The sequence below is a fragment of the Delphinus delphis genome, chromosome 1 (genome assembly GCF_949987515.2).
Source record: "Delphinus delphis chromosome 1, mDelDel1.2, whole genome shotgun sequence".
Lineage (NCBI taxonomy): Eukaryota > Metazoa > Chordata > Mammalia > Artiodactyla > Delphinidae > Delphinus > Delphinus delphis.
Window position 1 is genome coordinate 32674319 of NC_082683.1, and position 20646 is coordinate 32694964.

Here is a 20646-nt window from a genome sequence, read left to right on the forward strand (position 1 = left end):
GCCTCATTCACTGGAGGGAGAATAGCAGAGGACATTATTAAGGTCACAAATGACCTCCTTGAGGTTCATTCCAGCCTCAGGCATACAACCTAAGAAGAACATTCCTTAGCCAGCAAGTTGTTCTTTTCCATTCTATTCCTTGTGCTCACAGCAAACTGATTGTGAGTTATCTGATGTCTTACAGTCTCTCTTTTCATTTTGTTTATTCAGTTTTGCATGCATGCACTGTGACTAGTTAGGAGGGCTACAAGGTCATTTTAGTATTTTCCCACAGAGACTCAAAGCACCTAACATAATATTAGTAGATTAATTGTAGGAGGAAATGGATTTGAAATACTTTGGCCAAAAAGTGCCTTTGGGAGGGGCTAGTGTAGTTGCTGACCTTGGAGTCCGACCTGGGAAAGAATTCTGTCTCTGTAAGGTGTTTACCCTCCGTGGGGGGGCGGGGGGGGGGGTCAGATTCTTAACCTGTCTGAGCCTTAGTTTCTTCCTTTGTAAAGTAATGGTTAATAATACCTATCTTATAGAGTACTTACTGAAAAATGAATACAGTAGCATATGGTAGGTGCCTGTCACTGAATGGACCTTAATAAGTGAGAGAACACATCACTTTCTTTTGAGAATAGCATAAAATCTGCCTGACAGCCAAGTAGAGCTTCCTTGATGAGGAGGCTTTGTAATTATCTGCTCTGTTATGTACAGTAAGATTTCTACATGGCGGGGGTGGGTGGGGAGCCACTTGACATGAAAGAAATAGTCTAATTTAGTTGTACTGTTGTGGTTTAGGAGCTGATTTCTAGTGGACCGCTGTGAGGTCAGTATTACTTATGAATCCGCAAAGTCGTAGGATCATTTGTTTCAGGGTTAGGTTGTTTCCTGATCCCCTCTGTTAATCCCCAGGTGCTGAATGGTAGTGATTCTGATGAGAAGAAAAAGTCTTCATATTTGCAATGATTATTCATTGAGCAATGATAATTGAAATCAGAACAACCGGTTTTATCATTTTGTCCGGGAAGGGACTTACAGTATAGTCATTTGAAATTTTTTCTAGTTGTAGAAATAGTACGTTGAAGTAGGACTGTAAGTTTGATTTGTAGTCACCTGGATAACATTTTCTTTGAAGTAAGCAGAAAGACAACATTGTGGAATGGTTCAGGAAAAAAATCTCCCTGCCTGCAGAAATTTTTGCCAGGTTGCAAAATTTGCTGCATCCTTCCCACACCTCTCCATGTTTTAGCAGTGATGTACCTGATAGCAGTGAGGTAATCTCTTTACTCATTTTCAGCATGGGAGTTATATTTTCCATTTTGTTTTAAGTTCTTACTTGTCTGCAGGTAGCGTTTAAATCCGTTATACTTTCTTTTATACAGTGAGAGCTTTCTGATGGATAAACTTAAGGTGCAGTTTTTAGAGAGAGGGACTAGTCTAACCTTTGCATTTGAATGTTTCCAGTAGAATAGGTTTAAATTAAAGGTTCAAATCTTCATGTTCAAGGTATATAAGGTGTCCTATTTAAATGAACACCCTCATTTAAAATCAACAGTGTATTGTTATAAATCAGATTCAAGAATTATTCTTAAACGCATTCATGAATATGAGCTAAAATAGTGATCTTGAGCAGTGCTTCAGTAAATGCTTCAGTGACTCATAGGAAATGATATTGGAGCATAGAATATTTTATATCTTATCATTGGCTTAAATTTGTTAGAGTTACTGAAGGTTTTCAAAATCCCCTAATTACTGTTAACTCTGTCCTCAGGAGCTGCAAGTTTTCCATTATCTATATGAAGTGAGATTCTTTGCCCAGTGTTAAGAAAACATATCCCCTCACCAGTGGCATGACCTGTCCATTTAAAAGAGAAAAAAGAAAGTACATGCAATCTGTACAGTTGAACATTTTTGTCATTTTTAACTGTCAAAAACTATTATTGTACCCTGAAGGTAAGTAGCTTAGAATTTGCTTATTATCAAATGACAAAGTTGGGGCCTTTTTAAGAAGCAAAGCATACTCGGTTGGCAGTTACTTGAGAGGCAGAGGATTGCTATTTATGGTGATATTTAATGTCATTTTCATTAAAAAGGGAAATGCCATAATGTGTGTAAAACTCCAACCATTTTTGAAGAATAAACTGACCATTCTGACCAGAATAGACTTGCCTGTGGTCTTCCTTTCATTCCCCTAAAATTTGTAAGTGGCTTAGGGCAGCATTTCCCAAGCTGTTCCATTGAACATTAGTTCTTATACAATGCTAATAAGTGTCCTCTGGGGATGAAAAAAGGATCCTTGACAAAGTAATGGGCAATGTGAAATGCATTTCTTTTCTGCAGAGTTAGTATTGAGAACGTTTGTGCTCATATACCTTAACTCTTCAAGAGAAAGGATACATTATGCACTGTTTCTCGAACTTATTTGGCCATGGAACCCTGTTTGTGAGAACACCTAATAAGCATTTCATGTTATGACTGCTGTGGAGTGGAGCCCAGTTGAGTAATTCTGGTGTAGAGAGTTTATGAATAAAAAAATGAATCCTTTTGTATAGGATTCATAGTTTGGCCGTTAGTGGGAAGGGACTTTCCTGGGAACATATAAGATATGTTTCCAAACTAACATAGACTCTTAGGGATGAATGTGATTTCAAAGGCCATCTAGTCCCGTTGCCAATAACAGTAATAATAGTAGCAGCCTCCATATTTTGGAGCATTTGCTGTTCATCAACCACTGTGTTGTCCTTCTACATGCATTATTAACTACTGGTCTCTCTAGAGTAGTTTACCATCCATTGGTCTTCATTTATGCTTTGGAGAATATAATTTATTTTTAAAAAACAAATAATTCAGAATTTATAATCCACTTATGGTCTCATATATTAGTTTACTTTATTTGTTTATTTATTGAGCAGCCATTTACTGAGCACCAGCACCATGTTCCTTATTCTAACGATGTTATCATTGCTCAGAATGTTTCTGGGACTTCTTTGGGGATTATCTTCAGAACATCTGTCAGATACTTTAAGATATGTGTCGACATACCTTTTTTTAAACCTTGAAGGTGATTTTGATTTGCTAAATAGCTAATAGTTGTTCAGAACCAAGTCAGGTGAAGGATACGGGTCAGAAGTTACAATCCGGCAGCCCTCAGTTTTCTTTGATCTGCTTATACGTTTTTAAAAAAATTGAAACAAAATTGAAAATGGAAAGATTTAACATTAAACAATCTGGTTTCCTTTTTCTTTCTTTTTTTTTTTTTTTTAAACCAGACAAAACGATACTATTTATGAAGCCGTTGCAAGGGTTCTGGAAAACATAATAAGGGTAGTGGCGCAAGGAATGGGCATAATGGATGTTCTCTGTGATGCTATTTACAATATTTTAAAATTGAAGACATTGAAATTATTCAGTAATATGGAACTGATTAAAAAATTATATCCATTCAGTGGAATATCATTCAATTATTATAAATGATACAGGTCTGTATTTGATAGGGAAAATTATTCACATTATTTAAGTAAGACAAGATTACAAAACAGTTTGTATAGTATTTTTGTATGGTATTATCTAATATTGGGGGGACTAACTCAACCTCACATCTCATTTACATGAGAAAAACTTCTAAAAGTATAACCCAAAATACTAATGCTGCTTGGTTCTGGCCGCTTGGATTAAAGGTGTTCTTAAAAAAAATACCCCAATCCCACTAACTTATAACAACATAAGTGCAAACCAAACTGCTATATACATCCATCTCATCAGCTTAGTATATAATAAGGCACACAACAAATTTAGTAGTCAAATGAATATGGCTTCGTTTCCCCATCTCAACATATGAGAAGTTCATTTTTCTCTAGAGATTCTCTTCTATGATATTTCCTGGGACCCACAGGTTTGCTTACTAGTCCAAAAGGGTCAGTTAAGGACACCATCAATAAAATGTTCAGGCCGCTGAAGAGCCCAGTTTCTTTGCTGCTCTTTTTGCTTCTGCTGGAATACAGTGTAACCTTCAAGACCAGGTAATCTGGGGTACTGAGCAAGACCCTGTCCTTGGCAGGAATTGCCATGGTGGTTGAGGCCAACTTCTGCCATAACTCTGGTTCTTTAGTCATTCTTCAGGATGCTATATCAGGGGTTATGCTAGCATCAACTTTTTGTGTCCAGGATCTGGCTTTTGCTTCTTTTATTGAATCTGAAGCTCTTACCGCAGTGGACCAGCATTCTTCCATAGCCCTCATCAGTTGGAGCTCAGTACTAGCTGCCCCCTACCACCCCCACCATTGGCTGCGCCGCATGGCTTGTGGGATCCTTGACCAGGGATCGAACCCAGGGCCCTGGCAGTTAAAGTGCTGAGTCCTAACTACTGGACCGCCAGGGAATTCCCCAATAGCTGCCCCTTTAGATGAGACATGCACTCTCCAGTTTTCATCAGTTCCCACTACTCCCTATTATTTCATTGACACTATGGCTAAGGTCAGGTGTGATTTATATCTCTGTACTGAGCACTGAGGATATATGTAGATATAAATAAGACACAGTTGCTGCCTTCAAGAAGCCTTCCTCTGGTAATAGAGACATGGTAAAACGTAATTATATGATAGGTGCTATAGTCAAGTGTATATTTAAATATTAATTGAATACCTACCACATGCTAGGTATTAATGCTGAGTGCTTTAACCCACTAAAGCCTCAACACTTCTGTGAGTTGGTGTTATTTTTTCATTTTACATGAAGAAAATGAAATGTTACTTGTTTCATTTTACACATGAAGTGAGCTCAGAGACGGTTAAGTAACTTAGCCTAGGTCATACAGCTAGTAAGTAGGTAATTGTGATTCAAAATCAGTTTTCTGACTAAGCGCATCAGTTCCCACCCTGCCTTCTTTGGGAGCATTAAAGCTTGACCCATGTAACCACATGCACTCGTTTTGTGTCAGGGTGTTTATGAGGGCAAGATGATGCAATTGTCTGGTGTAGGGCTGTTGAGATGCAGGACCGGGGAAGAATATGAGTTAGAACCGCAGAGATCCAATGAGGCTCTTAGTCCACCGTAATGACAAGCTAGAGAAAGCTATCCTAAGTGAGAGTGCCAGGTGGAAATTCTAGGATAATTTGAGTTATCTTCCCACTAGTGGCTTGAATTCTACTAAGGTGACTGTTGATGAGAAATAGGGGTTGAAGTGTTTTTCTTGCAAACTACCAAGAACTAATAAAAAGTATGCCAAAGACCTTCACAAAGTATCAAGAGACATGTTTGGTTTAATCTGGTACATCAAAAGCAGAGTCAAAGGGTAGGCTTTTGGAACAATAATCAGACTTCAGCCAGGATTGGTGGTGAAAGGCACGGATTTCTGGCATAAAAACTGGGGAAGAGTTTTAGTAGCAGCTGGGAAGTCCTCCTGTACTGCCCTTTATGGCTCAGGGGTTTCTTTCTGCAGGGTTGCAGGGTATGCTGGAGATAGAAGAGAGACATTGTGTTGTGGTAGCTTTGGGGCCCTAAGGAGCTAGGCCTTTCTGAATCTTAACCGCTGCGTAAAGCAAGGAATTTGGATTGGATGACCTTTAGTACTTTACTTTTCTTTTCAATGCTTATTCAGACACAGTACAGTATACTTTATATATGCTGGCTCATTTAATCCTTACAGTGGCTCTGTGATATAGATGGTGATATCCATATATGAAGATGAGGAAACTGAGGCTCAGGGTTAGCCCAGGGTCATAGAGTTAATAAGTAGAGGAATCAGAATTTGAAACTAGCTCTGCCTGATTTCCAAGTGTTTATTGTTTTGCCGTAGTGACACTAATTAATGATCAGTGATGTGAACATGTTTTCCATATTCCTGTGCCTCCCACCCTTCAAAGGAGCTTCTTTGCTTCCTTGCAGCTGATTTGACCCCCAGTGTTATGAGGTTAAGAGAGGCTCTAGTGTGAATAAGGCACACAACTGGCCTGTTGGCTTTCTGCCTTCTCTTTCGAGTCTGGTAGCTGTTCAGAAGCTGTGATCTAAACTTTTCAGAAAAGAGCTACAATACCTGTAGCTCTTTGTAGCTTCAGGAATCATCCAACAGTGCACCCTGTCAGCATAACTAAGCTCTTGTTTAGATGCCATAGTGAAATTGCCATGCAGTTCCTTAATATTTTAATGTATAGTGTTTTTAATAATTTAGTTGTTTCAAGTCCTTATAAATTATACAAGTGATTTGCTACTGGTTAAATGTTTCTAGTAGTTTAGTAATAAAATTTGTATCAACTTATAGAGTGCTGTTTGTCAGATACTTAGCTAGATCTCTAACCAACATATCAAATTAAACATTAGTCAAATTTGTAATTTTTAAATTAGTGAAGTTGGGTATAATGATTTATGCTACCTATACATACAGTCAGCTTCTATCTGTGAATGCTGAACTCAGATACAGAGGGCCAACAGTATTATTAATATAAGGGACTTGATCATCCTTAGATTTTGGTAAATGCAGGGGTCCTGGAACCAGTTCCCCATAGATACCAATGAAGGACTGTATGTGACACCTAAGAATTTCCTTGGATGTGCCCTGAGGTGCTCCATGTCTTGATAAGCAGTGTAGTGCCATGGGAAGAGTACCACCCTAAATGGGACCTGAGTTTGACTCCTAGATGAATGGCTAGGGGCCAGTTGCTTAACTTCTCTGCACCTCACTCTTTCTCGAAGAGAAGTTAATACGGCAAAGTGATTGGACAGTCTGCCTTGCCTCTATTTCAGTGACCTGCTGGATCTCTGCATATGCCTATAATGACCTCTCATGTAAGATCAACCAAAGTTTTTCTAGAAAAGATCTCATCTGCCTGGCAAAACAGTTGTGTTGTTTAGTCCTGGGATACTTTGCTTTGATGAGAGGAAGCAGATATATAAGGAGATTGTTAAAGGCCTCAGGTAATAGTGAGATGTTTCTATTTGAATATTAAAAGAATATATATTAACTGATTTTCACCATATTAGGAGGCTTCTCTTAAAACCTAAACAGTTGGGCCCACAATCCATAAACAAGTCTTTGACTGCCACTGGTTAAACTTCAGCACCCCAGAATGTCTTCAGTAACCACGATACTTATAATCTCTCTTGAGATCACCCCTGCTGCTTGTTCTTGAAAATGTGGTAGAAAAGTTTATCTTCTATGATATCAAAACTGTTATATTAAAAGCTAATCAGCAACATTTTATAACCACCCTAAATAAATTAATCTATCAAACTATATTGTTGTGTTTTAAACAATATATTCACTGATGTTCACTCATCTTTGCCAATTTTTTCCCCCCTTTATCATTATATTTCCCTCTTGGGTTCTGGTAGACTTTTTGAAAATGCCACTGTCCCTGTCACTAACTTCATACATTATCCCAGAATTTTCCTATTTAGATTAGTTTGTATTTCAAAATAAAGTGATTTGTTGTGGTACTAATGTGTGCTTTTAAAATTACCATGGACATAATGATAGATGCCTTTTCAGAAATCTTGCAAACCATTGTATGACCATTGATATCACTCTTTGTTACTTTAAAGAATCTGTATTTTCTTTGGTGACATTGGATTTAGCCCACCCAGTTTTCTTTTTCTTCTTCTGTTAATGCTTAACAGAAAACTGAAGATAGTTAAGTCACAACTTTCCGACCTTGTGCACATTGCTTCTCTGGTTTACTGCCATAGGATACTGTAGCAGTATCTTACAGACATCTTTGATGGCCAATCAGCAGCAGTTAAATTACCTTAAATTTTTTAAATGGAACTCTGACAGCCAATAAGAAATCCTTTGGGTGGGAACTGTAACAACCCTTTCGCATGATTTTAAGAACAATTCTAAATTTTCAGTATCTTCTGTTTTGGAAGCACATGTGGCCCTAGTGCATCTGCTGTGTGCATTTGCCAGGCATTTTGAAGCCTTAAGTTCCTCGTAGTTTGAAGTCTGGATCTGACCCCTGTTCTGCTTCTCAAGGTAACTTTAAAACAGGAAGTGTACAAAGGAGGTAACTGATGACGTGATCAGCCAATCATGGTTTTGTGTTCTTAGCTGATAAAGCAGCTCAGCCAATGGGACCACTCTGGAGGCAAGGTTTGGTGTCAAATAGCATGCTAGATTGAATGCCTTTGACTGTTAAAGTGGAAGGAGGCTGCAGGGCTTCATTGGAGCCTCGGAGTTTTTCACTGAGGCAGGGGTCAGCTGAAAGACAAAGAAAAATGGCGAATAGTTTGCTGGGGGGTGGGGGGACAGCTGTTCGGGTTTTCACTGGACTGGACATTCCAGACTCAGGTTTCTGCATCTCCTGCTGCCTTTTGTTTCCTCCGTCCTTTTTTGGGGGGGAGGGATAGGAGTGACTTAAATTCTCCCTGTCCGAGGAGATATAAATAACTACATGTAAAATTAATGCAGTTCCCGGTAAGTTTAATTCTTTGTTTTGTGTTAAAATGGTAGAAACTGTTTAGCTTCAGAGAGTGTAGACAAGTTGCACTGTTTCAGAAAATGGCCACTTTACATTCCATGCATACCTTTTGGTGCACCTAGAATACCTTGCTCTGTTTAGATTTTGCATGCCCTTCAACTAGGATTTCTTTTCCTAGTTGAGTATTGAGTAGAGCAGGTACATGAAGAAAGGCTAATCATTTTTCAGGGGCACACAGAAGCAAAGCACTTTCTCTTTGCATTCGGTAAACTTATCTGTTTTCCAAATAATTTTCCTTTGTTCAAGTGCACTGAAGCTATCCTACAGAATAAGCTGAGCTGTTGTAAGACTTTTTCTGTTTCCATGCACTTTGTTGACATTTGTGTTTTCAGAGGTGGAAGCAACACCATTGCTGTTCTAAATTCGTGTGAAAATATGATTTGCACTGATGCAGGTTCTAATGGTAAAGGCCCACATGCCAGTATGAAATTCTCCCATAACTTTTTTGATTTACCTGTCTGCTTCTAGATTCTAATAAGTACCGATTAATTAAAAATCTTTGTTTTAAAATGCACATTTTAGCTTATAATGCTGGTTAGAAACATCTCCACTATATTGGCAGTGACAAGAGCAGATCTTTTTCTGCCAGTTTCACACATTTTGTCAGGTGTTGATTTGGTTCCTTTAAATGATGTGAGCAAAACGCTTTTCATTTTCTGTATGAAATCTTTAAAATCCTAATTTACCTGCAGTTTGTGAATAGGAAAGTTAAGAGTACAGGCACCCTGTCTTTTGCCCTTGGTATTTTTTTTTCCCTCTCTAGGGATATGAAACTAATGTAGGTTGCTGGCTAATTGGTAACCAGCCTATTCTTGTGAATAGTGAAATCTTCCATGTATTCTATAATACACTTGATTTGAAAAAGCAGTTCTTTGTTTTCTTTTTATTTGCAAATATGGAATGAAGGTCATTGGAACATTTCTGCAGCAGACTCAGTATGGAGCAGTGAACTGGCAGCACTCAGCCTTTGGGTGGGGAAGAGGAGCAGGCCCTATTAGAGGAGAAGTTTGGAGGGTGTTGGTTTGCCTTCCCCTTGAGTAAAGGATTTACCTGAGAGGATCGATAGGGGTTTAGATTTTGGGCTCTTGGAATTGGAGTGGTGTAGCAGTCAAAGTTGCTAGATGCAGGCCTCTGTCGTTGTTCGCAAAAGTGACCTTGAAAAACTGCCGAGGAGTTGAAAGATTGAAGGACAAAGTTTGTTTATGCAGATTTGGACTGAAAAGCTCTATTTAAGATGAAAAGAAGCTGTACTTCTGATGTTCAAGTCCAGTGGTTAGTAGGAATATGTTATAGATTCAAATTAGGAGTTTTCAAGCAATAAGACAATGGGGCTGTATTCATTCTCTCCCACTCTTCTTCATTCCCTCCCCCCAGCAAAAAAAATTTAAATCCTTTTTGGTATGATAGTTGAGTGAACTGCCTAACAGATTCAGAATTCCTTGCATGCTACCTTGTCTTCTATGTAATTTAGAGGGTTCTTAGTGAAGAATGGTATTTCAGGAGTTCAAGGTAGTTATGTTTGTGAAACTTCTTTTGGGAAATTGGAATGCTTATGGTAAGAAAACAGTCATTCTGGAAAAAAAAAAAAGGCAACGGTCATTCTGGGAAGTTAAGTCCTAAGAGAAAGGCATGTGTGTTAAAGATTATGTTTTAACAGTTAATTATTTTAAATTTATTGTTTACAAGTCATTGATCTATATGTTACCAGTTACTCCAGTTTTTAATAATGGGATTTAAAAAACAGTTGTAGATACTGAATGAGCCTATTGGCCCTGGGAGAAGGCCTGGAGCGGGGGAGGCAGAAGGTAAATGGCTCACAGAATGAGGCCTAGATAGAACTCTTTAAATTAAGAACTTGGTGGATTTAGCTTCTTGGAAAGATATGTAGCTACTGCCTCTAGCCCGGGTTCTTAACCTTCTTAGGGTCATGGACTCTGAGAATCTGCCCTACTGCCTGGGGAAGTGCACCTAGGCATGCCTATGCAGAGCCCTTGGTGACTAAGATATTTTCCAGTATATGTTGAATGGTGTTAATATGATCTCCTCATTTAACACTTTAGCCAAATAAATGTTTCCCAGAGAAATGAAGAAAACTCTACTTCCATAAGGAGCAAAGACCTACAGCTAACTATAACTTAGGCTGGAGGGTGGGTGCGTGTGTTGGCGAGGGAGACTTAGATGGGGTCTGAGATTTGGGCATTTGTTTACTCTGATTACATTATTTGAGGCAGCATTGTGCAGTAGCAAAAGCAGACCTGTGTTCAGCTATCACCAGCTTTGTGAGCTTGGGCAAGTCAGCCATTTAGTGTCAGCTTCCTCACATGTAAAAATGGAACCTAAAAATAGCACCTTTCTATTTAGTGGTGAGTCTCAAATGAGATCATGTATGTCAAAGTGCTTTGCAAGTTGTGAAGTGCTGCATTAACGTTAGCTGTTACTAGTCTAAACTAGGGGTTAAATGCTTATGGAGTTAGCTGTGACATCAAAAAGAAAATGCCATTCTTTTAATATGTTTACGAAATAGTTTGTTTAAACCTGGTACATCTCTTTTTAATCTGGTTTCACATACTTTCACCTGCATATACCTGTTTATGCTGACAGGACCCTGTGTAATGCAGACATTGAGACCATCAAACATTCCTTTACCAAGATTCCTATGGAAGAATTTTAACCCTTCTGTCAAAAATTAAGGGCCTCTAGAACAAGATGAAATGAGAACACTGATATTTTTAAAACCCTTGTTAGATTTAGGAACCTCCCAGAATAAAAACTAGGAACCTGTTCTGATTGGATACTAAGATTTGCAATATAAGGCAGGTAGGTTGTGATATTTTCAGATGTTTACCAAGCAGGGGTTAACATTTTTAGTTTGTGTACCAAATATTTATAAAGTAAATGGGAGCCACTTTTTGTTTGCTTTGTGGTCATATGATCTCTTTTCTGTCAGTTTTCAAACTTGGGAGGTAGTTTTAGCTTGCAAAGTAGTAGTAAGCTAATAAATGTTGGGATGAAGACTTAAAAAAAAAATACTTGGTCTCATCAAAATATAAATGCGGGAATGCATTTCTCACAGTTGATACCTGTTGTGAGATACATTTCCAGGGTAAATGGCGGGAACCCATGGAGGTTTCTTTCTCACCCATTTTACATGCCTGGTGTCATCTATTTTTAGGGTTCCCCCACCCCCACTGGGGGTGGTGGTAGTGGATATTTTGTGATCTATTAGATTTCCTGTCCTATTAAGTAATTTCCTCTCAGGCATGGTCAGTCAGCATTGATGTCTGCCTCCTTTCTGTGCATTGAAAGAATCATAAGATGGAATAAGGTTTGGCAAAATTGGCATTGACCTCTGCAGATAAAATTCTAGTTCAGGGATGTGTATGTTTGAAAACAGCAATCATGGTCACTGGGAACTTTTTGTTCCTAAAACAAGATGGGGGTCTCCTTTTAAAGAAGCTATATACTTTTGTGGAGGTTCCAGTAACCCAAAAAGCATTTTTAAAGCTAGTCATTTATACACGGTCGTCTTAGTGAAAGAAGTTATTTTTGCCTATCCCTATTCCCAATAAAATATGCATACAGAGTTTATATAGTCTTAAGTTAGCCTAATGGAAATTATTTAGGGATCTAGCCTAGTTCCCTTGTTGTAAAGTGGGGAAGTTGAGACCCAGAGAGGTTAGTTGTCTCAGTCTTTCAGCTTTTTAATGACTGGCCTTTTTAGTGGCTGGTCAGAGATTCAACTCCTGCTTAGTTTATTCTATGTTTCTTTTATTCCTCTAGGCCGTGTTTACTTCTTATTTTTCATATTTGTCTTCCTTTTTGGTACATCTGTACAGGTTTGCTCTTTGAACACAGAAGGAACAGAGAGAAAGTGGGCCATGGAAGAGGTTCAGAAGTCTTCATGTGGAGTCTGGTGGTTAGAAAGTCTTCTGTGGCAGCAGACTTACTGTCCCTTTTGGGATCTGAAGATCTCTTGCCTCAGCCAATTGCTTATTCAGAAAGCTGAGAATAAGCTAGGAAGCTAATTGTACCCAGCTGGCTAAGCTGTCCCAGAGAGCTGGGTCACTTATATGCATTACAAGGAAGTAAACTAAGGTACACAAATACAACACCTGCATGCCAGTTAGTCTTGTTGTTGTTAACACACCTCAAGAACAAGCTAATTCCCAAACAAGTTTGGGCCTGCTTCTTCGAGTGTGTCCTTAAAGCCAACCTGTATTTAATAAACAAAGATCCCAGGATCGTTTTAAGGATTTGACAAGACTGAAATAGAAATCATTGTCTGTATACTCCCAAAATAATATTTTAACTATGCTAACTTTAATCTTTACTACCAGCAAAGTAGTAGTATGTATCTGCACGTGTGTGTGTTTGGGTACTTGTAGGTTTGATTTTTGTTCTTATTTTGCATATTCTCTGGTAGAGCATAATCTACTTGAAATTTAAAATTTTTTCTCTTTTTACCATTTTCATATATTTGAACAAAAAGTACAGCTTATTGAAACAACAAGAATTTGAATTATGTAACTTATGTTATATTTAAGTCCTGAGGTATACTGTGACTGAAAATTATAGTAGACACAGCTGGATGGTATCCACCTCATGTCTGCATTTTCCAGAAGCTTAGTTTTCTTTTTACTCTGTTCTTTCTGCTGCCTCTGTTGGGCCTGGCTCTTTAGAACTTAGATTCTATTTGCATTATCACCCTTATCTTCTTGTCACTCCCCTCGGCATCCCAAAGCCAGACTCCACTGTTCAGTAATTGACCAAAAGTTTTTCTCTAAGAGTGTTTACTATAAATTAAATTACAGTTCTACACCCTGCAGTGAAAAAGGGCAGTTGAGGATAAGAAATGAAGGTAAATTCCAGTGTAAAGGCAGAACTAAAGGAAAAAAATAAGCTTGTAAATGTTTAACTTTAAAGTGGCATAACATAGCTTGTGACCTTGTGTTCCTTAGTTCAGAGGAAGAAAGGAGACTAAAATAACCACAGCAAACAGCAGTGCTGATTCACTTGGTTATCCTTTTTTTCTTGGAGGTACTGTCATTTTGGTCTGTCTCCATAGTTTCAATTACATAGAAAACTAAAGAGAAGACCCTCTTGACTGGAAATATCCAGACACAATGAATTTTTCCTTTATCTACCTAAGCTATATAGTTCTTGCCATTGAGAAAATACTAAAGTTGGACGCTTTATAGTTCTTTCACTAATTCACCTGCATGCATGTCTCATTTATGTGGAGATTTTAAAAATGTATACAAATAAAATTTTACTACAGGATCTAACAATCTGATAGGGGAGACAGGTGATGTATATCAAGTATATGAAACTGCTATGGAAAGTACAAGCAAAGGACACAGAATTCAGAGGAGGGGAGACCTTTTCTTCTGGCTTAGCAATGAAGGAAGGCAGTTAACTGGGTGTTGGACTCAGGGAGGTAGGCACATGGGCACTTCAGGCATGGGGAACAGAAGGAGGAAGGTCATGATTCAGAAAGTGTAGTGTGGGCTGAAGAGAGCAGTAAATGGTCTAGTCTGCTTAGAACATAAGGAGATGAGTTAGGGACAGGAAGGAGTGGCAAAAGAAAGAAGTCTGAAGAAGTAAGTTGGGGTCAGATATTGGAGGGCCTTGACTGCCAGGCTAAGAAATTTGAACTGTCTCTGCTTGATAATGGGAAACCATTGGAGATTTTGGGTAATAGGTTGATGTGGCATTATCAGAGCTGTGCTTTTATAAGATTTATTAAGCATCATTATGTAGAAATGAGTAGAGGACAGTAGAAACAGTGAACATTATGCATTGAGTTCACATACTAGGTTCACAATCCTTAGGATTATTATGAGGGTGAAAAGAGATAGCAGTGTAAAAGGCTTAGAACCATACTTGGCACACACTCCTAAATGAATAACATTAGCTATTACCGTCATCTTTATTATTACATGGAAGTGATGAGAACCTGAACAGAGATAGTGGCAATGTGAAGAAAGGTCAGGAGATGGACACTGTTATTACAAAGTTTAGCAGTTGATTAGAATTGAACAGAGTCTAGGATGACTCAGATTTCAAGCCTGAGAAACTGGAGGATAGAAACAGAAAAGTTAGAAGGAGCAGGTTTGGGGAAAGAAGAAGATAGATGCAATTTTAGACAAAAGGAGTTTGAGTTCTGGGTGGCTTTCCAGTTGGAGATGTTTAGCAAGCAGGACTGGAACTTTGGAGAAGTACCAGAATTGGTAACATATGTTTGGAATTTAAGCTCATAAATATCGTAGCTGAACCTGGAGAATGGATGGGAGAATCAAGGGAGAGGGTGGGCAGAGGACCAGAAGAATAAAGCTTCTTGTTAATGATGGAAACGCAAAAAAGTTTGGCCCCTGCAGTTGAGACATCTAGAAATGAGCGTGGCAGAGTTCTCTAGGTCAGTGTTCTCTAAGCTCTTTTGATTGTGTACCCCTATTATCTGAGTGTGCAGCTGTCATATATGAGTTAGTATTCTTCACTCTAAAAAGTCACTTGTTCTTTTTTGGAATGTTAATTTAGTTAAAACTAGAGAATATCTATATCTTCCCTTATCTAGGGAAACACAACAAAGTGAAGGTATCGCTACTAGCCCCACATTTTCCTCTCAATACTTAGAGTACCGTGCGTGATACACGATCTTGTCACAAGTTAAACTGAGCGAGGATATCAGTATCAGCCCATAGGTTAAATATTCAGAAAGCTAATACTAACACATTTTCTGTGTGTGCCTTGATCTGAAAAAGATTAGAAATACTGCCCTACGATCTGGCCTTCACTTTTTCTGAAGAAGTACAAGTATTTCCTTGAAATGTTATGCATTAGCTCCTTGAGCTTAGTTATGTATATGTTTATGTCTGTGTGTGTGCATGCATAACCTCAAGCTTTCTTGTTTAAGCTCTAAGTATACACCCACCTCTCCAGCCAATGCAGAGACTTGTTTAAGCTCTAAGTATACACCCACATCTCCAGCCAATGCAAAGACTTGTTTAAGCTCTAAGTATACACCCACATCTCCAGCCAATGCAAAGACTTGTTTAAGCTCTAAGTATACACCCACATCTCCATCCAATGCAGAGACTTTTTTTCCTGAGTTGCATCAGGCTTAATCTTGCTGGTGTTAGCTTTGTAAAGTCTTAAATGACAGCATTCTGCATGAAGCCAACCATAAATACACAAGTAGGAATTTGGCAACATTTACTTAGCACGTAATTTATATCCACATGGTCATGATAACACTGAAGAGCAGCACACACAATAAATTACCAGGACTAGGATAGCCTCATCTGTAGGATTTAGCAGATTTCTAGGCTAGGTATGTTGTAATTATCCTCAGTCTAAAATAAAGGCAATAAGAAACTTTTCACTAGAGAAATAGTGGTAAATTTCCAGCCATCTTACTTGGTTATTTATATCTTGAACTCCATGATTATTTCTCTACTGGTAATTAATTGGCCAAATGCCCATGAAACTACCCTTGAAGGTAGTTAAGCAATGTGATGTGTTTGTATGAAACATAGTACTTTGCAGTTAATGGAGCGATTTTTAAAGTTTTTGTCAAACAAGATAGGTGAACACAACCCTCTTTTCAGAACGAAACATAGTGCAAATAGATTATATACTAGTATGAGTACTACCAGAATGTTGGGAAATTGTCTTATGTTAATCCTAAATTCACTAAGGTCAGATAACTAGTTGAAGGATTTCCAAATAGATATGAAGTTAGAATTGTGTTAGGTGTTCTATAGTGTTCTCTTCTTCCTTCCTCCTTTCCTTCTTCGTTGGGAAAGCTGTGTGCGGGCTTTCTCTAGTTGCAGTGAGTGGGGGCTACTCTTCGTTACGGTGCGCGGGCTTCTCATTGCGGTGGCTTCTCGTTGCGGAGCGCGGGCTCTAGGCGTGCAGGCTTCAGTGGTTGTGGTACGTGGTCTCAGTAGTTGTGGCTCGCGGGCTCTAGAGTGTAGGCTCGGTAGTTGTGGCACACAGGCTTAGTTGCTCCATGGCATGTGGGATCTTCCCGGACCAGGACTCGAACCTGTGTCCCCTGCATTGGCAGGCGGATTCTTAACCGCTGCGCCACCAGGGAAGCCTATAGTGTTCTTTAGCTGTGCAAATCTATACTTTGTGGTATATATTGGGCACCTCTTATATTTGAGTTCTTATTTTGAACCACAGAGATTGATGTTTTTAGATGAGTCATGGTGTTCTTAAATAATCAGTTGCTTTGTATTTTTTAGCTGTGATTTATAATCTTAGTTTTATCCCTAGTAAGGTAGTTGGAACAGGGATTTTGATTCTGAGAGTAATGGCTGCATAATTAGAATAACATTGTCACCATGTTCACAGTGTTGCAAAGGCTGTAATTTTGAAACATTGCATAGAATTTAACCAGATGATTCCTCCTATAAGTGTGCAGCTATGAAAACAGCTCCAGTAAGGGGGGCTAGGCTAAGGCTATTGCTCTGAACTATAGTGAAAAGATAGAGTGACTTCTCATCACCAGGCCCCCAGAGAGTGAACTTGATCTACTGGACCTTTTTATCTCTACTCTTGGTTGGTGACCAGATATCCCCAAGTCCCAGTGCTTGTGGGCAACTGCAGCTTTAACAAGCTTGAAAAAGTTAAGCTTTCCACTTCGAAATGTGTAAGAATCTGACATCTTGGCATTTTGGAGTACTTTATTTATTTATCTATCTATGGCTGCATTGGGTCTTTGTTGCTGCATTCTGGCTTTCTCTAGTTGTGGTGAGCGGGGGCTGCTCTTCCTTGCGGTGCACGGGCTTCTCACTGTGGTGGCTTCTCTCGTTGCGGAGCATAGGCTCTAGGCACATGGGCTTCAGTAGCTGTGGCACGCGGGCTCAGCAGTTGTGGCTCGCAGGCTCTAGAGCACAGGCTCTGTGGTTGTGGTGCACGGGCTTAGTTGCTCCGCGGCATGTGGGATCTTGCCGGACTAGGGATCAAACCCGTGTCCCCTGCATTGGCAGGCGGATGCTTAACCACTATGCCACCAGGGAAGTCCCTGGAGTACTTTTGTCCAGGAGAATGATCAGGAAAACTAAAGATAAAAGGCTTTATGGATTTATGTTCCAGGCTGAGAAGATCCACAGGTTCTTAAATTCTTAGTCATCTACTGAGTTATCAGTTCTAAAGAGGGAAGAGAACATGCCGTGAAAGAGCACAAAACTGAGAATAAGGGCATATGGGTTGTGGTTCTGGCTCTGGCATATACTTGCCCTGTAACCTAAGGCAAGTCCCTCAGTCTACCTGGATAAAGTATCTTTATCTGTCAGATGGGAATATTTAGCACCTGTGTTGTGTTTGCTGTGAGAAACAAATGAGATAATGTAAAGAAAGCTACTTTCCAAAGTGTAAAGCATGTACAAACGCAAGGGATTAGCATAACCATCTCAGTTGCTTTGCATTCTTTGAAGTGATCTTTACATTCTCTGTTCCTGACAGCTGTATACACGGAGGTGGGAGATTTAGAGTTTGGTTGACTTGGAGGATTTGTTTATTCTCGTGTCCTTTCTTGCTTGCTTTCTTTTAACTTTCAAATCAATGCTAAAAGACACTAAGCAGAGTGCAGAATTCTGTGTGTCTGTGAATCAGCAGAACCCATACAGCCAAATCAATACAGCCAGGCTCTTATTGGCACTTTTATAACACCCTCCAGGTTTTTAATCGAGAATTCTCCAGTATTTAGATGGATTAACTCACCTGCACAATATTCCATTTTCCAGTGGAGTCTATGATGAGATAATTATGTACACTTCTGCTACATTTTCTAAAGTAGAACAGGTTTCTCCCCATCCCTACTCTTTTTCGACTTTTCCATTGTATTACGACCAAAGGTTATTGCACAGCTGAGCTCAGGTACTTGCGAAGGGATTTCCCCGTATGCACATTTCAAAGAAAAGAACCCAGAGTAAAGTCAAAGATACTTGGGGTCTTGAAGTAGTTCTTGAGGAGCTTGTGTTTGTTTATTCAGTAGATGTGTCCTATTCATAGGTGCTACTGACTGTCTCCGCTAGTGCAAGGCATGTTTCCCTTGAGGATGTGTCAGAAACAAAGATAGTTACATAAGAACTAGGGAGAAAATAGGAGCATGGAAATTTTAGGCTTAAGAAATAATGTGCCTAATAATAATAATATTCAATATACGTGTGAAGAAAGTGAATATGATAATTGTAGAAATAGATTTATTGGGTGCCAGGAATGGTTTCTTGGGGAGAAAAAAGTTTAGTGGTCACTGGGTATATTTATTTCTTATAGTTGTACATACTGTGAGAGCAAGCTTCTTATCAGTGCTAGTCCCAAAAATCTTTAAAAAGTTGGTTTCAGTCCATGAGATAGTCTCAAAAATTACTGCTTTCAGAATATATTCCCTTTACTCCAAGATCTTGGATGGAGATAGAAGCAGCCAGAGCTCTCTTCAGAGCTCAGTGTTCTGTTGAATCTTTTTCTTGGTTGGTGGGACCAGATGGGGTAGGATGCTGCCTAGACTTCAGGTCTCCTCTGCCTTCCTTCTGCAAGACAAAACAGCCACATACTTCTAGCTTACAGAAGTCTGAGGTGTACAAGGAGACACGTTCTAAGCATTTTTATATTTTTGGATTTGTCTAGAGGGAGAGCCTGCATGGCTACTGATCATTGACATTCCCAAGGATTTAAGTTAAGAGCATTCCTAGTCATTTCCATCTTGAATTCTTTATTTGGAACTAGTACATTCATTCTAAATTTAATTGTTTAAAGGGCTTTAAAAATTATTTTATGCTTATAAAGAGATGGAAGAAGATTTCTTACTGCATCTGTTTCCATGCATCTGATGCAGGACTCTTAGGACACGTGTTAAAAATAAAGTAAGGGGCTTCCCTGGTGGCGCAGTGGTTGAGAGTCCGCCTGCCGATGCAGGGGACGTGGGTTCGTGCCCCAGTCCGGGAAGATCCCACATGCCGCGGAGCGGCTGGGCCCCGTGAGCCATGGCCGCTGAGCCTGTGTGTCCGGAGCCTGTGCTCTGCAACGGGAGAGGCCACAACAGTGAGAGGCCCGCGTATCGCAAAAAAAAATAATAATAATAAAGTAAGTAGTCTAAATTAGAGAAAGAAGCAAATTGGGTTACTTGTTATAATACGTGAGGGAGATTTGTGTTTGGGCTTGGTACTGTGTTTGAGACTATTCAGGCCAGGAGTAGATGTCTTGTGTAGCTCTGAGCAGTGGTTTTGATATGCCATCTGGCATTTATATGATGCTTGGTATTTTTCAAGGCCTTCTAATGTGTCTTTCCCATTTATGTGCTGCAGCTGCCCTGTGAGGTGAAAGAGGCCTCAAGAAGTTAAGTGACAAGTTAGTAGCCAGAGAGCAAGAACCTCCAGGTCCGATACATTTTATTTATGTATTTACCCTGTACTTTACTGCCCCCCACTGTTTGCTGCTGAGTATTCAGAGGTGCTACTGACTGTCCTAGAGACAAGCAAGAGGGAGGATAAAATAGAAAAGAGAGTGATGGAGCAAGGAGAGAGACAACAGAGAAATAAGAGAAGGATGTTTATATGATAGGAGATAGCAGTGCCATTAGCATCTTCTGTGATTGCCACAGAGATTTTGTGAGCAAGTGGATAAAAATGATCTTCTGGGTTAAGGATTTGAGTCAGTGATCCAAGCCGAGACTGCTCATCTCCCTGGACAGTTTGAATATACACATACCTTAAAGCAACAAAAAGTGAGAATGAACGATCTGTACTAAGTCAAGAACAGAATTTTAGAGCTTTTGTATTTCCAGCTGCACTATTTACTATATTGTGACCTTGAGCAGGTGACGTAAGATACCCAATCCTCGGCTTTCTTATCTGTAAAATTGGAATGATACTGATATCTTTGGCACTGAGCTGAGTGAAGATCAATTGAGGGTAAAACTCTAAAGCTTTTAAGTTGGCATCTTTGAAACATTCTTCAGAATCACACTTTTCACCTCTCCTGGGCATACATTAACACAGGATCCTGCTAGAAGCTGGGCAAAAGATTGTTCTTAGAGTTTCTGAGTCTCAGAGGGGATCCAGTAAGCAAAATGGCTCTTTGTTTTAGATTACGTTTTAGCTCAGACTTACAGGCACTATTCTTTCTGCAGCTCATGTTAGAATTCTCTTTGAGGCTCAGGGTCTGAAAACCCAGTTACGTA

At 39.3% G+C, this 20646-nt stretch overlaps 1 protein-coding gene across 5 annotated transcripts in view; it reads left to right on the forward strand.

Annotated features, from left to right (window-relative positions):
* NFYC (nuclear transcription factor Y subunit gamma) overlaps positions 1-20646 on the forward strand; it is a 63533-nt gene that overhangs the window by 4348 nt on the left and 38539 nt on the right. Inside the window, exon 1 of one of the 5 annotated variants that reach the window (XM_060020270.1) lies at positions 8131-8395. The exons of 2 other annotated variants lie outside the window; for them this stretch is intronic. Coding sequence is in view for 2 of the 3 variants with exons in the window: in XM_060020262.1 (XP_059876245.1) it covers positions 9716-9731 (16 nt within the window). In the remaining variant the exon portion in view is untranslated. 2 more of the 5 variants (XM_060020262.1, XM_060020293.1) reach the window with 2 other exon arrangements.